Source organism: Sardina pilchardus, chromosome 6 (genome assembly GCF_963854185.1).
Source record: "Sardina pilchardus chromosome 6, fSarPil1.1, whole genome shotgun sequence".
NCBI classification, from domain to species: Eukaryota; Metazoa; Chordata; class Actinopteri; order Clupeiformes; family Clupeidae; genus Sardina; species Sardina pilchardus.
Window position 1 is genome coordinate 15222578 of NC_084999.1, and position 13776 is coordinate 15236353.

A 13776-nucleotide genomic window follows, 5' to 3' on the forward strand; every position below is an offset into this window, starting at 1 on the left:
AGGAGATAATCAGTGTTATTCACGTCACCCATCAGTGGTCATAATGTTATGGCTGATTGTGTGTGTGTGTGTGTGTGTGTGTGTGTGTGTGTGTGTGTGTGTGTGTGTGTGTGTGTGTGTGTGTGTGTGTGTGTGTGTGTGTGTGTGTGTGTGTGTGTGTGTGCGTGTGTGTGTGTATAATAATAATATATAGAAAGGGTATGTACAGGAACCCTGGATGTATACGCATGTTCATATCTAGAGAGAGAGAGGGGGGGGAGGGAGGAGGGAGGGAGGGAGGGAGGGAGGGAGGGAGGAAGAGGAGAGATTATTAAAAAGGTGTTTTTGTTTGTCTGTGCATTGGGTGCTTGTGGTAAACAACTCAAGCTGCAATTGAAATGTCAACTTGCCCTTGCCAAATCAGGAGCAACAAAAGCACTTCTTTAAATTCAGGATGCGAGTTACTCAACTGATAAATCTGTCCCTTGTTCCGAAACACAGCTAATATTGTTATGCGTTTTCAGAGTGAGGTGCCTGATCTTTGGGGGGAAAAAAACTAGAAAAGGGAAGAAAAAAAACAAGTGGCATCTGTTTTGTATGGATGCGTTCAAATAGCAGGCAAATATCATTAATCAGGTCCGGGGTGTGTTCATTCCACCCATCAAGGCCTCTTCCCGAAGAACAGGAACTGCTTAATGAATACAAATGCCCGGAGCCACGGCAAATGACTGACAGGCTAACTGCTGTGCACTGTGGAGACAGTGAAAGAGAGTGTGCGAGAGAGGAAGACAAGCAGACAGAGAGAGAAATGAGAAAAACAGGATGTCTAGAGAGGCAAGACAGTGTGCGAAGGAATGGAGAGGGTGAGGCAGATTGGTTAAGCTGGGGTGAAAAATGGAGATAGATGCAAACGTTGTTGTTGCTGTTGTTGTTGTTTGATTCTGAGCATGAGCGATAAACCAGAAAAGCTGGAGAATAATTAATATCAATGCTGCCTATGGTTTCACATGCAAATCCATATGTGTGTTTACATGAGTACATGCTTGCATGCCTTTGCATACGGTGGTGGTGAAAGTGTGTGTGCGCGTCTGTGTGTCTCTGTCTGCTTGTGTTTTTGTGTATATGACTGTATGTTTTAATGTGTATGCTCTTGCATATGGAACAAATTGATGTTTTCCATTTAAATGTGGACTAGTTCGGAGAAACACAGCTTGGACCCATCATCAGTGATGGACCCAAGGTCATTCGGGTGTTTCGGGTCTTTGATTATTAGACACCTTTACCTGGACGAACCAACTGGGGATGATCCGTCCTCACACTCACGCAGTGCTCGGGGAACTTCAGCTGTCTCCCGAGCTTTTGAGCAGCATCTTAGGATATGCTCCAGGGAACCTCTTGCTAAGCACAATGGGCATGCAGGTGTTCTGCCAAGCCCCAGAAATGCAGATTGGAAGGGCTTGGGAGAACATGAGAAACAGAGAGTCTTGTTGGTTCTGACTTCCAAAGACCTGACCAGGTGATCCTTCAGGTAGAAACCTAGTCCCAGTTGGTCCAGGTTCCTTGTTGTAATGGGGTATGACTACCAAGCCCTGCTCATTTGACTGCCCCATAACTTACCAGGACACCATGCCTCAGCCTCGCTTGTGCCTGCTCGATTGCCTCCTGAACCTGCCACTTCCTCACAGTTTTCACTACGATGCCTGCAGAGGAGATTCTGGTGTCAAATGAGTCTCTGTAAAGTAACACCAACCTCTGGTGATTTTAAACTCCTTTGTCAGGCCGGTGAAGGGAAGCTGGAGCTTGTTGGTGTGCCCATGAAGTGCAATGCTGCTGAGGCTCTTTGACAGGCCGAGCCAACTCCACGGGAACTGGCTGATGTTTTGCTCGAAGCCCTCAATAGTGGTTATTGGGACTTCGTATACCATCAGTAGCCAAAGGAGTGCAGATGTTATTGCCCCAGAGGTGAAGATCAAGTTGAAGCTGTTGTAGTAGTCCTGAATGAGTTCCAGACCTTCTCTGGGACGTGGTAGGCTGCCAAGGTTGTTATCACCAGTTTATGTAGAATGAAACCGTAAGCATTAGCAAGGTCAAGCCAAAGGACTGACAGGTCCACTCAGTTTTCCCTTGCTTCATGGATCAGCTGGGTAACCGATCCTATATGATCTATACAGCCTGGTACACCTGGGACTCCTCCCTTCTGCACTGCCATGTCCATGTAGGAATCCCTCAGGAGGTATTCAGTAAGCCGGTTTGCAAGGATCTTAAAGAAAACCTTGCCTTCTACGCTGAGCAGCGAGATGGTGTGGAACTGCGTGAGATCACTTGCATTATCCTCTTTTGGTAACCAAACCCTTCTGCATGTCTCCACTGCCTGGCTACCTTCATCCTCCGCCCAAACTACCCTGATGAGTCTCTGTAGTCTCTGCAGGAGTCTCAGGCAATGCTTGTATACTTTGTCTAGCACTCCATTTTGTATAGCCCCGGAGCTGCACTCGACCGTGCCACTCTGACAGTATCCCTGACTTCTTCCAGAGGGGGCTCTTTGATGTTGAGCTGGATAGCAGGGTCAGGTTAGCTCTCCACAGGAGATCAGGTCTTGCTCTCTCCTACTGTCACGGTAGGTCTCACTGAGGTGTTGGTTAATTACCTCTTCAGGGCATGATGTGAGGGTCCCATTCTGCTTCTGCCTAAGCAGCTGTTTGGTAAATCCAAATGGATTTGCTATAAAGGCTGTCCGCTTCAGAGCTCTCTCTCTCTGCCCCTTTTCCTGTGACATTCAGCGCATTGAAGGGAGATGAGTCTCTGTCTCACGATGTTCCGAAGCTCTGTGAGGGCTGGTCTTTCCTCTTCACTTGCATCTCTGTGCTGTTGCTTCTTCTAGTTCTTTCCTGAGGTGGGTGATCTTAATCTTGCGCCAGTTTGGCTTTGCCTTGTTGCTGGCTTAATCTCTCGGAACTAATGCTGTTGATAAAGGTGCACATCACCTGGAATTGCATACTTCAAGGGCAACATCGACATCCTCATCAAACTCAGCCCCGGTGTATGCAGCAGGTCATAAGAGCCAGCGATGTTCAGATGGTTTGCTACTGTAGGTGCTTGAAGGTTCTGGACACTGTGGGCTGACTCCATATGTAAGCACTCTCCATTGTGGAAGGAAAGCCTGTGTGGAATGTCAGATAAGAGTGTGTTGTTGTGGTTAACTGAACTAAGATGAGCTTAAGTGTCAGCATGCATCTACCCCCACCCACCACCACCACCATCTTCTCTCCCTCTCCCACTCTCTCTTTCTCCTCTCCCCTTCCTCCCCCTCCCTCCCCCTCTCCCTCCCCCTCTCTCTCTCCCTCTCTCTCTCCCCCTCTTCCTCTCTGAAGGTAGGGCATCTCCCTGGGCATTCCTGCCACATTATTGGCTCAGTTGTGCCCGGCGTCTCCGAGCGGACCCCAGAGAGATAGCAGATTAAATCCCTTCTCTGGCCCGGGCTCAAGTCGCATGCATCCAGCAAGCCTGCATGTCTATTCATGTCCCGCCACGTCGCCGTGGAAAATCACAAGCTGCCACAAACGGCCCCCCTACTCCCCCCCTCACAAGTGCTTTTAAAGTCATTTTGGGACAAGCCATGCATTTCACACTGCCATCAATTGGTGCGACTGCGGGGGAAAGCAGATGTGCTGTGTGGCGTCTGGAGAATCATTTGGCGCTGGGTGTCCTATCCTGTCCCCAAGTCCCACGGATGAGAGACCCAGTGGCTCTTAGGACCCTCCTTTAAATGACGGGCAGAGAGCAAAGTCAGTCAGTCAGTGAGCAAAGTGTCACATGCATGAACTGAAGCTACTGTATCATGTGGTATGTTAGAGCACTGAGGTGACTTCACAAGGACTCTGATGAAGACGTTTGTAACGTCGAAACGTTAGTCAATGTTTTGCACCTTTTAAATAAATACTAAAGAAGACATCTGCGTTGCACCGGCATTCCTCTTCTTTTCATACACTATCTGTCCTGGCCTGGTTGCACCAGATTGTCGCACAACTGCAGAAGCGCAGAGAACTTTCCTTTGTTTGGTGACTTCACTGATGTTTGTGTTCAGGATCTGTAATAATAACAAGCAAGCACGCACATCCAAATTCTGAAAACTGGGTGCTGGACAAACTGGGCATAAAATAAGTGAAAAAAGTCCGCTACACCAAGAGCTCCAAGTAGAAATGTATTATGTGATTATGTTTCGGGTGTTGGCCCTTCATCAGACAGACTGTTTAGGATCTTGCTTGTGGTATTAAATCAGCAAATCGATTTTGCCTCGTTATTAAATTAGTTTTAATTAGACTACAGACTTAGCAGTTTACCCTGAGGGATATGCCACCCATCCATCTCTCTCTACTTTTGCCTCATTCTGTTTTAGTGGTTGAGGGATAGTATAATGTAGCTTTTCTCCTCTCTCCCTTCCTCTCTCCCTTCATCTCTCTCTCTCTCACTTCTTACTCCTATTCTTTCTTTTCACATATACAGTGATCTACGTCCCCCTACTGTATGTTCCCACTGCAGCACGTCATATCTCCAACATCATCATTAGTAAGCACTAGTAAGGTTGTGATCTTTGACCTCTTTGACTTTGATGTGTGTGTGTGTATGTCTATGTGTTCTGCAGGGCGAATGTGGCGGAAGCGGACGGTGGTGCGGGCGTCTCAGGGGGACGGGAGGCCATGCCCGGCGCAGATGGGGCAGTGGAAGCCGTGCCCTGTGCGGCCCTGCTACAGATGGCAGTACAGCGCCTGGTCAGAGTGCAGGGTGGAGGTGAGACCGCGCTGGGGCTTTTGGGGCGGATGTGTGGAGCTCCCAGTTAGTTTCACCATCATGTTTTTCATTGCTTTTTTGATTGTTTGTCACCACATGTGTGTTTCTATCATTATTTTTCTGTCTTTTTTTCTCTCTCACACACTTGCTTAGTCATAGCTTTTTTCCCTCAGTGCAGCTGTTCTTTCTTCGCTTCTCAACAGTGTTCCATTACTTTCGAGACACTTTTTAAAATTTGTTTGTCACCAGATGGGTTTTTCCATCATTACTTTTTCTCTCCTTCTCTCTCTCTTTCTCTCTCTCTCATTTACTTGCTTAGTGCAATCCTTTTCTTCACTGTAACTGTTCTTTCTTCCTTCCAGAAGCTGAGCTGAGCTCTTAAGTATCTCTATACGTTTTGGTTCCAGTCTCTTTTCTGTGTTGAAATGTCCCTTCTTATTCCACTCTAATCCTCTTCTCTGTGTGTGTGTGTGTGTGTGTGTGTGTGTGTGTGTGTGTGTGTGTGTGTGTGTGTGTGTGTGTCTCTGTAGGAGGTGGTGTGTGGAGAGGGCCTGCGTTTCCGCAACCTGTCGTGCGTGGTGTCGGACGGCTCTCCCCAGGACGAGGGCAGTGTGGCGGAGGAGGAGCTGTGTGTGGGACTGGAACTGGCCGTGGAGGGGGACAAACGCATAGTGCTAGAGGAGCCCTGCACTCTGCCCTGCCCAGGTACACACACACACACACACACACACACACACACAAATACATACACACATACATAATACATAGACACTTCAGTTGACATACGTAACCTTATTTAGCTTTAAAGCTTCTCATTTTTCTCAGTCGCTTTAGAGAATTTCTCAGATTAGATCTGAAAACGACATGTGCAACTCCTTGTAAATGTATGTCATGGAAAAGAACGCCATGGTGTTTTCACATTCTTAAGATGCAGATTATGTTGCTGCTGGTTGTGGTTCAGGTGTTTGGCAGACACTTTTGTTCAAGGGGATATGTTGTTATGACATACTGTAAGTCATGTCTTGTTATCACCAGCATGTTGACCTTTCACACACATTGAGCACTCAATCAGCACATGCGACCGCTTTTAGCTTAACAAAGGGCCCCTTCGAGCATTCATCTAAATAGAACTCCACATCGGAGTATACCCATCATCCCTACTCCACGGATCGTTGTCAAACGGTTGCTCTAAGTCATGTTGCTGTTTGTTGTTCTTGTTGCGCTGACTTAAATTATGTCTTGTTGTCGCCCTCTCTCTCTCTCTCTCTCTCTCTCTGTCTGTCTCAGGTGACTGCTACCTGATGGAGTGGTCTGACTGGAGCCCCTGTCAGAGTGTGTGTGTGAAGGGCCAGCGGCTGGACTTCCCTGCTATCCAGGCCCACTCGCGCGCCGTCATCGCACAGGAGCCACAGAACCTCATGCAGTGCCCCGACCAGGAGTGGGAGTCCAGAAGCTGCACCGGTCAGACATTCTCACCGCCTCCACTCATTTCACTGTGAACAAACAAATTACATATCTTTATATATTACATATATCACATATTACATAAATTACATATTTCACCTCATTACTGACCTAATGATGAGGGTTTTAAGCTCTATTTTCTAGACTTAATTTTCCTCAGTGTGAAGTGAAGAAAAGGATTTTTTTTACTTGTTTCTATAGATCACGCCTCTATGCACAAGTTCTTAATATACAATGTCAGATATATTCAGCCATTAGCTTTATACTACATGAGCTGTGAATAATGCATAGCATAACTTTGGTTCGTTTTTCTTAGATATTATTCTCTGTACTACCCTCAGTATTAAATCAAAAGCTGAGCTGACGGTGTAGTTTAGTTGATGTTTAACCAGCTCACAGTGCTTGTGAGGGAGCAGCACAGATGTGTTGCTGTGAATTCTGACCTCTGTGATTTGACCTTCGGGAAAGGAGGTTTCTAATGACCTTAAGCCTTGACCTCAGATTAGTGTAAGCCTCTGTCTCTCGTATGAACAGTCTGTGAGTCTGTGCCGAGAGGTGGGTGGTCTGGTCAGCCATCTTACTGCCAATGATGAATCTCAGCAAGCATACATATGACCGAGATTTCCATATGATCAAGCAGGGAGACTTTCCAGTATCCACTTTCTTCCCAAATTCAATATCTGCGTTACTCTTTGTAATATTGTGATATTTTGTAACATGACATGAAATAGACACATGTATTTGAAATTAAACAATGGAGGGCATCTTAAAAGTGTCCATCTCCTTCCATAAGGTTACTCAGAGCCCTCAGATACCCTTCTGGTTTTTGCGGCTAATTCACCCTGCCCCCCGTCATCCCTAAATCTGGCCTTTAGGCCGCTGCCTGTACTGTAGCTCTGCCACTTGAGTCCTGGGGATTACTGCCTCAACTCAAGGGCCTGCTTCAACCCACTTGTCCTCCTGCGCATAGTATCTCCTGCCAGCGGGAGGGGGGGGGGGGGGGGCGGAGATGATGAGGGAAGATTGTTTGTATTCAGCGATGGAGTCGGCGCTGAAGGAGCTGACTCATTAGAGCGATGGAGCGATTGCCGCGCTGCGCCGCGCTGTGCTGCGCCAGGAGAGCACGAACTCCACCGTCATCTGGGGCCGGCCCCCACCCCCGACGCCGCCGACGCTGTAATGGATGCAAGCGCTGACGAGACCGACCGGTTCTCTCCGCTCAGGAAACTCAAGCAGTCACAGCCACTATAGCGTCATCGCCAGCGCGATGCAGTGATGTTTACCGGTCTTGTCTGGTTCTCGCTCAGGGCTCTGAGATGAGGTTTGGCCATGGTGGCGTTTTGACTGGTTGTCCTGCGCCACTCTATTCCTCTCTCATGTCGCGTCCCTATTACCAAGGTTAGAAAGGGAGCTCTCTGAACAAGATTATGTACGCCTGATTATATGAAAAGTCAACATCAATCTAATAATATAACCAGTTTTAAAAAATGACATTCAAACACAATCATGTCCATAGTCAAATTGAATGTTATGGATGTATTTTGAGTATCTATTGAATTCACACTGAATACTGTATATATTGTTACATAAAAAAAGATGTTTGAAAAAGATTACAAATGTTTTAAACATCACCATTCTCAGCAATATATATGCTTGCCTTGTCCCGAAGGGACTTTTTTCCCCAATAATGGCTGGCAGACGTTATTCCACTTATTACATGGCTACTTGTCAAAACAAGAAAAGAAACTTTTCACGGAGGGTCTTTTAAAATTGCTTTGTTACTGTTACCGTTATGATGTTGTATGGCAAATGTATTACTTGCTTTCATTTTCACTTTCAGTGAAGTTTCATTGTGATAAACAAACCATCTACTCACAGAATGAATTGAAAGACGTGAATCAGAAGCACAAAAAAACGTCGCCATTTACAGTGGTCATTATATACTTGCAGCAGTCATTATATGGATTAAACAAACCTCCTACATTGGGAAGGCGTCCGAAGGCCCATTCATGTGAATGGAATTTTTCTGCAGCACTCTGAAGAGCTGTATAATAAACAGTCATTTATTTCGGTGTAGAGTGTGATGATGATGCCCCAGTACTCCACAGTGGTTTCACTCTCCCAGTCTCAGAGGCAGAGGCTGGAGCCGCGCGAGCCTTTGCATGAGAATTCATTTTCCTCTCTGCGTGAGTCCCCTGTGTGTCCAGGGGAGAGACGGTCGCCGCTCTCCCAACTCGCTGGGCTGGGCTCGGCCGGCGCAATAAAATCATGTCAAGACGAGTGAGCCTCAGAATCCATCCCCCCACGCCGACAAAAAAAAAGAATACATGTGATGAAGAAGTTGCCATGTCAATAAGCTGATGTGTCGCTCAGTTAAAGAAGCTGCGTGTGCAATTCTCTCTCTCTCTGTCTCTCTCTGTCTCTCTCTCAGATGGGGAGTGTTTTGAATACAAGTGGATGGGCAGTGCGGAGTCGGGCTACTCCGATATGATCTGGTGCCAGCGTTCAGATGGCGTTAATGTCACAGGTATTGTTTTCTTTTCCAGATTGCAATTAGCTAACCAGATGAGTCACATTAATATGTCTGTCATTTATATAACAGACATGTCTCTAGAACCCCCTCCAGCTTTCTGCATTTGTTTGCCTTCCTTGAGAGATGTTGTCTCTGCCGCTGTGGTGACAGTGGGCTTTTCCGAAACTGGTCCCTGCCGACTCCCCCTCAGTTATGGAGTGCACTTGGAATCACCCTCACGGCTAAATGAGGTTCCCTTGATTAGTGCGTAGAGTACAGTATAATACCACAAGCTCCATTCTCCCTACTGGAAGCGGGTTTTGAAGTAACCCTGGCTTTGTTGACAGGTGCACTCACACAGAGCTCATTTGTATGAAGCATTCTTCATGACATGTTTGAGGGCTTATAACACACTAGCACTTAACAGTAATTGGTTTTGAATGGCCCTTAATATGACGGGAACGGAGTACAAGTTGCTAAGGAGAGGACCAAGTAACTCGTTGTTGAAAGGGCCATCTTGTGGCGTAAGTCAAGCTCCTTTTCTTCCCTGAACTTGCCCCCTGGTGACCTGCGACCTCTCACCTGCAGGCGGCTGTCCTCCACTGCCCCAGCCTGGATCGGAGCAGCTCTGCAACCCACCGTGTGACAAGCCAAAGTCCTTCTGCTCAGAGGTAAGCCAACCGACACCCAGGGGGAGGAGAGGGGGCGGGCGTTGGAGTTAAGGATCATTTTGTCATTCCTGATGAACACAACTGATTTATGTATGATTTATAGCTCTGTGGTGATCTGTTTGAATGAATAATGTGAGCACAAGGTTAAATAGTTACCGTAGACTAATAGACTTAGTAATTAATATGTAATTAATAAGGCCGTCATTCTCCTTATTTCCTTCATGGTGGTGGCCCAGATCTGTAGATATAAGGGGGCTCTGTAAGCTCCTTGTGAGTTGTGTGTAAAATCTCTGTGTGTCTCTACTACCCCCTGCAGACGGGTTTGTGCATGTGCGAGGAGGGCTTCACTGAGATGCTGACCTCGGAGGGCCTGCTGGACCAGTGCGCCCTCATCCCCGTGCTGGAGATCCCCACCGCCGGCGACCAGAACGCCGACATCAAGACCAGCCGCGCCAGCAACCCCACCCAGCCCACCACCGTGCAGCCCGGCAGGAGCGGGCGCACCTGGTACCTCCAGCCCTTTGGGCCAGGTCAGTTAGCACTGCATGGGCACAAGGGTGGGCATAGGAGAGGGACAGAGAGAGAGGAGGTAGAACAAGAACAAATGATACTGACAGAGAGAAATGAATGAATGAATTAAAGAAAGAAAGAAAGAAAGAAAGAAAGAAATTAAGTAAAGTAAAAAAAATGATGTTTAGAATGCTTTCTCCTAAAGAAGTGTTACATAGTGTAGTCCATGACTTGCATATTCATATTTACCCAGCTTAGTGGGCCTTAGTTGATCTAGTATTAGTTTTTGGATATAGTATACATTAGTTACATATAGTATACATTAGTTACATTTGTATACATTAGCATAAGAGGCCAAATAATGCTAATGTCAGCTAAGTTAGAATGTATGGATAAGAAGAGGTGTTCAGCGATAGTCTAAGGCTGTTTTCATTAAATCACTTGAGGCTGTAATGATTATAAATCTACTCTGTTAATTAAGTATCATTCAATTCAGAGGATCGTATTTTGCTTCACAGATGGCAAGTTGAAGACGTGGGTGTACGGCGTGGCCGCTGGTGTACTGGTGCTTCTCATCTTCATTGTGTCTATGATCTACCTTGCTTGGTGAGTGACAGATGTACAGTAGTGTCCCTTGACCATCATTATCACCACCATCATCATCATCATCATCATCATCATTTGCTATGCAAGCGCTGTGATTGAGGTGTTTTGTCATTTGCATTTTTTTCCATCATCTTTCCTTCCGTCCATTTGTTTGCTCCCCATCCCTCTTTTTTCTATCTTTCTTTTATGGCTCTCTCTCCATCCCTCTGTACGGAGCAGCAGCTACTGCTGCTACCTGCGTCGTTCCCTGGAGGCTCCGGTGGCCACCAACGGCACGGTGGTGTGGATGGGCGAGAACGCACACGAGTTGACTTACACGTGCCCAGAGTGCCAACAGCCGGGCGAGACCGCCACGTAACCCTTCAACGACCCGCCCCCTCAACCACCCTCTCAGCGGTGGCAGAGTGCCAGCCTGCCCAGCCTTATGACCCCCCTCCCACCCCCCACCGATAGCCAATCCCAGCCCCCCTCCCCCTCCACTGTCCAATGGTCTGCTCAGCCAATCACTGTGGGGCTGCTGTTGCAGGTGAGGGTAGATCCACTGATGCCTCTCCAGCAGACATGGAGCAGGTTTATAGGCTGTAGTGCTTAGAGAGTACGAGCACAGCTGTGTTTTTGCTCGTTTCTTCTGTAAGTCGCTGAGCTATTCACGTACTGTAGACTCATCAAACTCTGTCAATTTCTAAAGCGGAGTTTGTTGAAAAGGCTTTGTTTTCGTGGCACTGATACCCCGAGTGAAAAGGATAACTTCCTAGCAGAATACAAATATAAGTGTTGAATGGGAAAAGATTGATGCCAGCTATTTTCTCCCCATGAAAGTGCAGCTCTGGAGAAGTGTTGATATAGGCAGCTCTAATGAGTGGAAAGATGGAATTAGCGAAGCTGTAATCAGGGCTTAATTAACACGCCGAGAGTGAGATGCAGAGGTGTTCTGAATGTCTTCCGCTCCAACTCTAGCCTCCCACATCAGCAGTTAGCTATCGATTACCATAGACATCTAACACAGACATGCTGCTTTTATATTGTGTTAACCTAGACAGGCCTTACACAGTCTTAACTGAGGGGGGGGGGGTTGGGGGGGGGGGGGGGGAATAAGGTTTTTGTAAAATGAAAATGCTAAGACTTTATATGTGGAGGGAAAAAAACAATGCAGAGAATGGGCTTTATTTTAGTTCATGAGATTTGTTAGGCTTGCTATTATCCCTGTCATGCGTTAACCTGTAAACTAGCTTAAATGTGTCAGAAGTTGAGTTTCAAAACACCTACAGGTTTTGAACCGCGGCCGTTCCCCTTTCACTATCCAAACTGATCAGTTCTGCTCCCACGACTTCGGCAGGCAGGCAGGGTGGGTGTCCCTCGCTAACTCTGCGGCGCGGCGCCGTTGCCCAAACCTGACAGAGGTGCGGCGCGTGCGCCTCCGGAGGGTATTAGACATGTACAATTTGAGCTGCGGATTAGCATGACTCATTTGTCTGAGCAGGAGATCAGAGAGGAATTAGCGTACCTTCTCCGTGCATGGCAACACCTTTCAAAAAAAAAAAAAAAAAAAAAGGTGAAAAAGAAAAGGATCGACGTTCTGTAGGCTAATCCTTCAGTCAGGGTAAAGGGCTCTAGTGAATCTGCAGGATGTGGTATTTTCCCCAGTGGGCCTACTGCCCCCTAGTGGTCATGTTTTGTGAAGTAATCCTTGTATTTATTTATGTATTTATTTATTTATTTAATTTCGGCCACCCAATGGTTAATTAGTGCAAGTGATACTCATTTCCATACATTTCATACCAATAATTTTTTCATCATTCATTTTCTTGCTGTTACAGTAAGAATGTGTTGATTATTGACTTTTGATCTATTGTTCTAAGTCTCATGAAATGATATCTCATCCTATGAAAGGCTGCAACTAACAACTATTTTCATAATCTATTCAATTTCTCTGTTTATCTTTTCTCGCTTAGTTGTTTGGTCTATAGAATGTTGATTTGTATAAGACAAAACCCAAGATTATTTTAATAGTTAACAATCTAACTATTCTATTATTTCAGTGTTTGTTAAGCAAGTTCACCTGTTTGTCCTTTCCTCAGCAAAAAGCCAAAGAAGCCCCAGAGAAGACAAAGCAACAACAACCGCCTGAAGCCTCTAACGCTGGCCTATGACGGAGATGCTGACATGTAAACTCCAGGGATGGGACTGGCTTCATTCAAACCCTATTAAGAAATCCATCAATGACCTACTGTATATTAGCCACCTTCAGAGCCCCACTTTGGACTCCAGATATTGGATTAATATGGAGATAAGAGATAAGAAGAGTTTAAAAAATGATAATATCTCCACCGTGACGAGTTATAGGCCATGCTGAGCAGGAACTGTTATGCAACAGCCTTCATGAATTTCCAGAGACAACAAGAATATGCCTTTGTTTTTGTGGTTCATCTAAAAAGACAGCTTTTAAAAAATGAAAGATCTGCCGATGAGAGTCAGATGATTTTTTTTGTTGTTGTTGTTCCTCTTCTTCTTTCCTTTGAGCGAATCAGCACAAGTGCATCATTTCCTTTCTTTGTCTCTATTTCTGTATTTGTGTGTATGTGTGTGTGTTTGTGAGTGAGTGAATGTGTGTGTGTGTGTGTGTGTGTGTGTGTGTGTGTATGTCCGTGTTTGTGTGAGCTCTTTCTTCCATGTGAATTCACCCCCCTCATCTACAAGTCTTGAAGAGGGAGGGGTGGCGGCGGGGTGTGAGAGGTTGCTGACTCGTGGATTTCACATTGCCAAAAGCGGAGAACGAAAGTCTTTCAACATTGTTCATCAAAAAGATTTTTCACCTCATTTCTCGCAATTGCCCCCCCCCCCCCCCCCCCCCCCACCCCCCCGCACTCCAGGACCCACTCCTCTGTTGCAGTGCCCCTGAGCCGAGGCCTTTTTCTAGGGGAGGTGAGATGTACAGATCTTTTGACACAAACAATCTTGACTGGAACTACTGCCTGCTTCCCGTGCTCTTGATCCAGATCTTATTTTGCACTATATTAGTGCAGCATGGTATGCACTTATGTCTAGTATTGCCATAGAAAACCGCCTCTCTCTCTTTGCAAGAAGGTAAGCAGTTGTATGACACAAGACAAAAAAAATTAATATTTTCATTGAGATTCACTGGATATGTGAGAAATTTGAATAGATCTCCATTTGACATTGACCACCCAAGACGGATAGTGCAGTAATGGTGAATACAGTTATGTTGCTCATGTCACCGTACGTAAT

The 13776-nt window shown here is 46.2% G+C and overlaps 1 protein-coding gene across 1 annotated transcript in view; it reads left to right on the forward strand.

Moving 5' to 3' along the window:
* The window catches only part of thsd7ab (thrombospondin, type I, domain containing 7Ab), a 102869-nt gene extending 90170 nt beyond the window's left edge, over positions 1–12699 (forward strand). The window contains exons 21-28 of the mRNA XM_062538101.1: positions 4622–4767; positions 5298–5472; positions 6055–6228; positions 8663–8758; positions 9332–9414; positions 9731–9944; positions 10443–10530; positions 12609–12699. Coding sequence (XP_062394085.1) covers positions 4622–4767; positions 5298–5472; positions 6055–6228; positions 8663–8758; positions 9332–9414; positions 9731–9944; positions 10443–10530; positions 12609–12699 — 1067 coding nt within the window. The remainder of the gene's footprint in view (positions 1–4621; positions 4768–5297; positions 5473–6054; positions 6229–8662; positions 8759–9331; positions 9415–9730; positions 9945–10442; positions 10531–12608) is intronic.
* The last annotated feature ends 1077 nt before the right edge of the window (positions 12700–13776 follow it).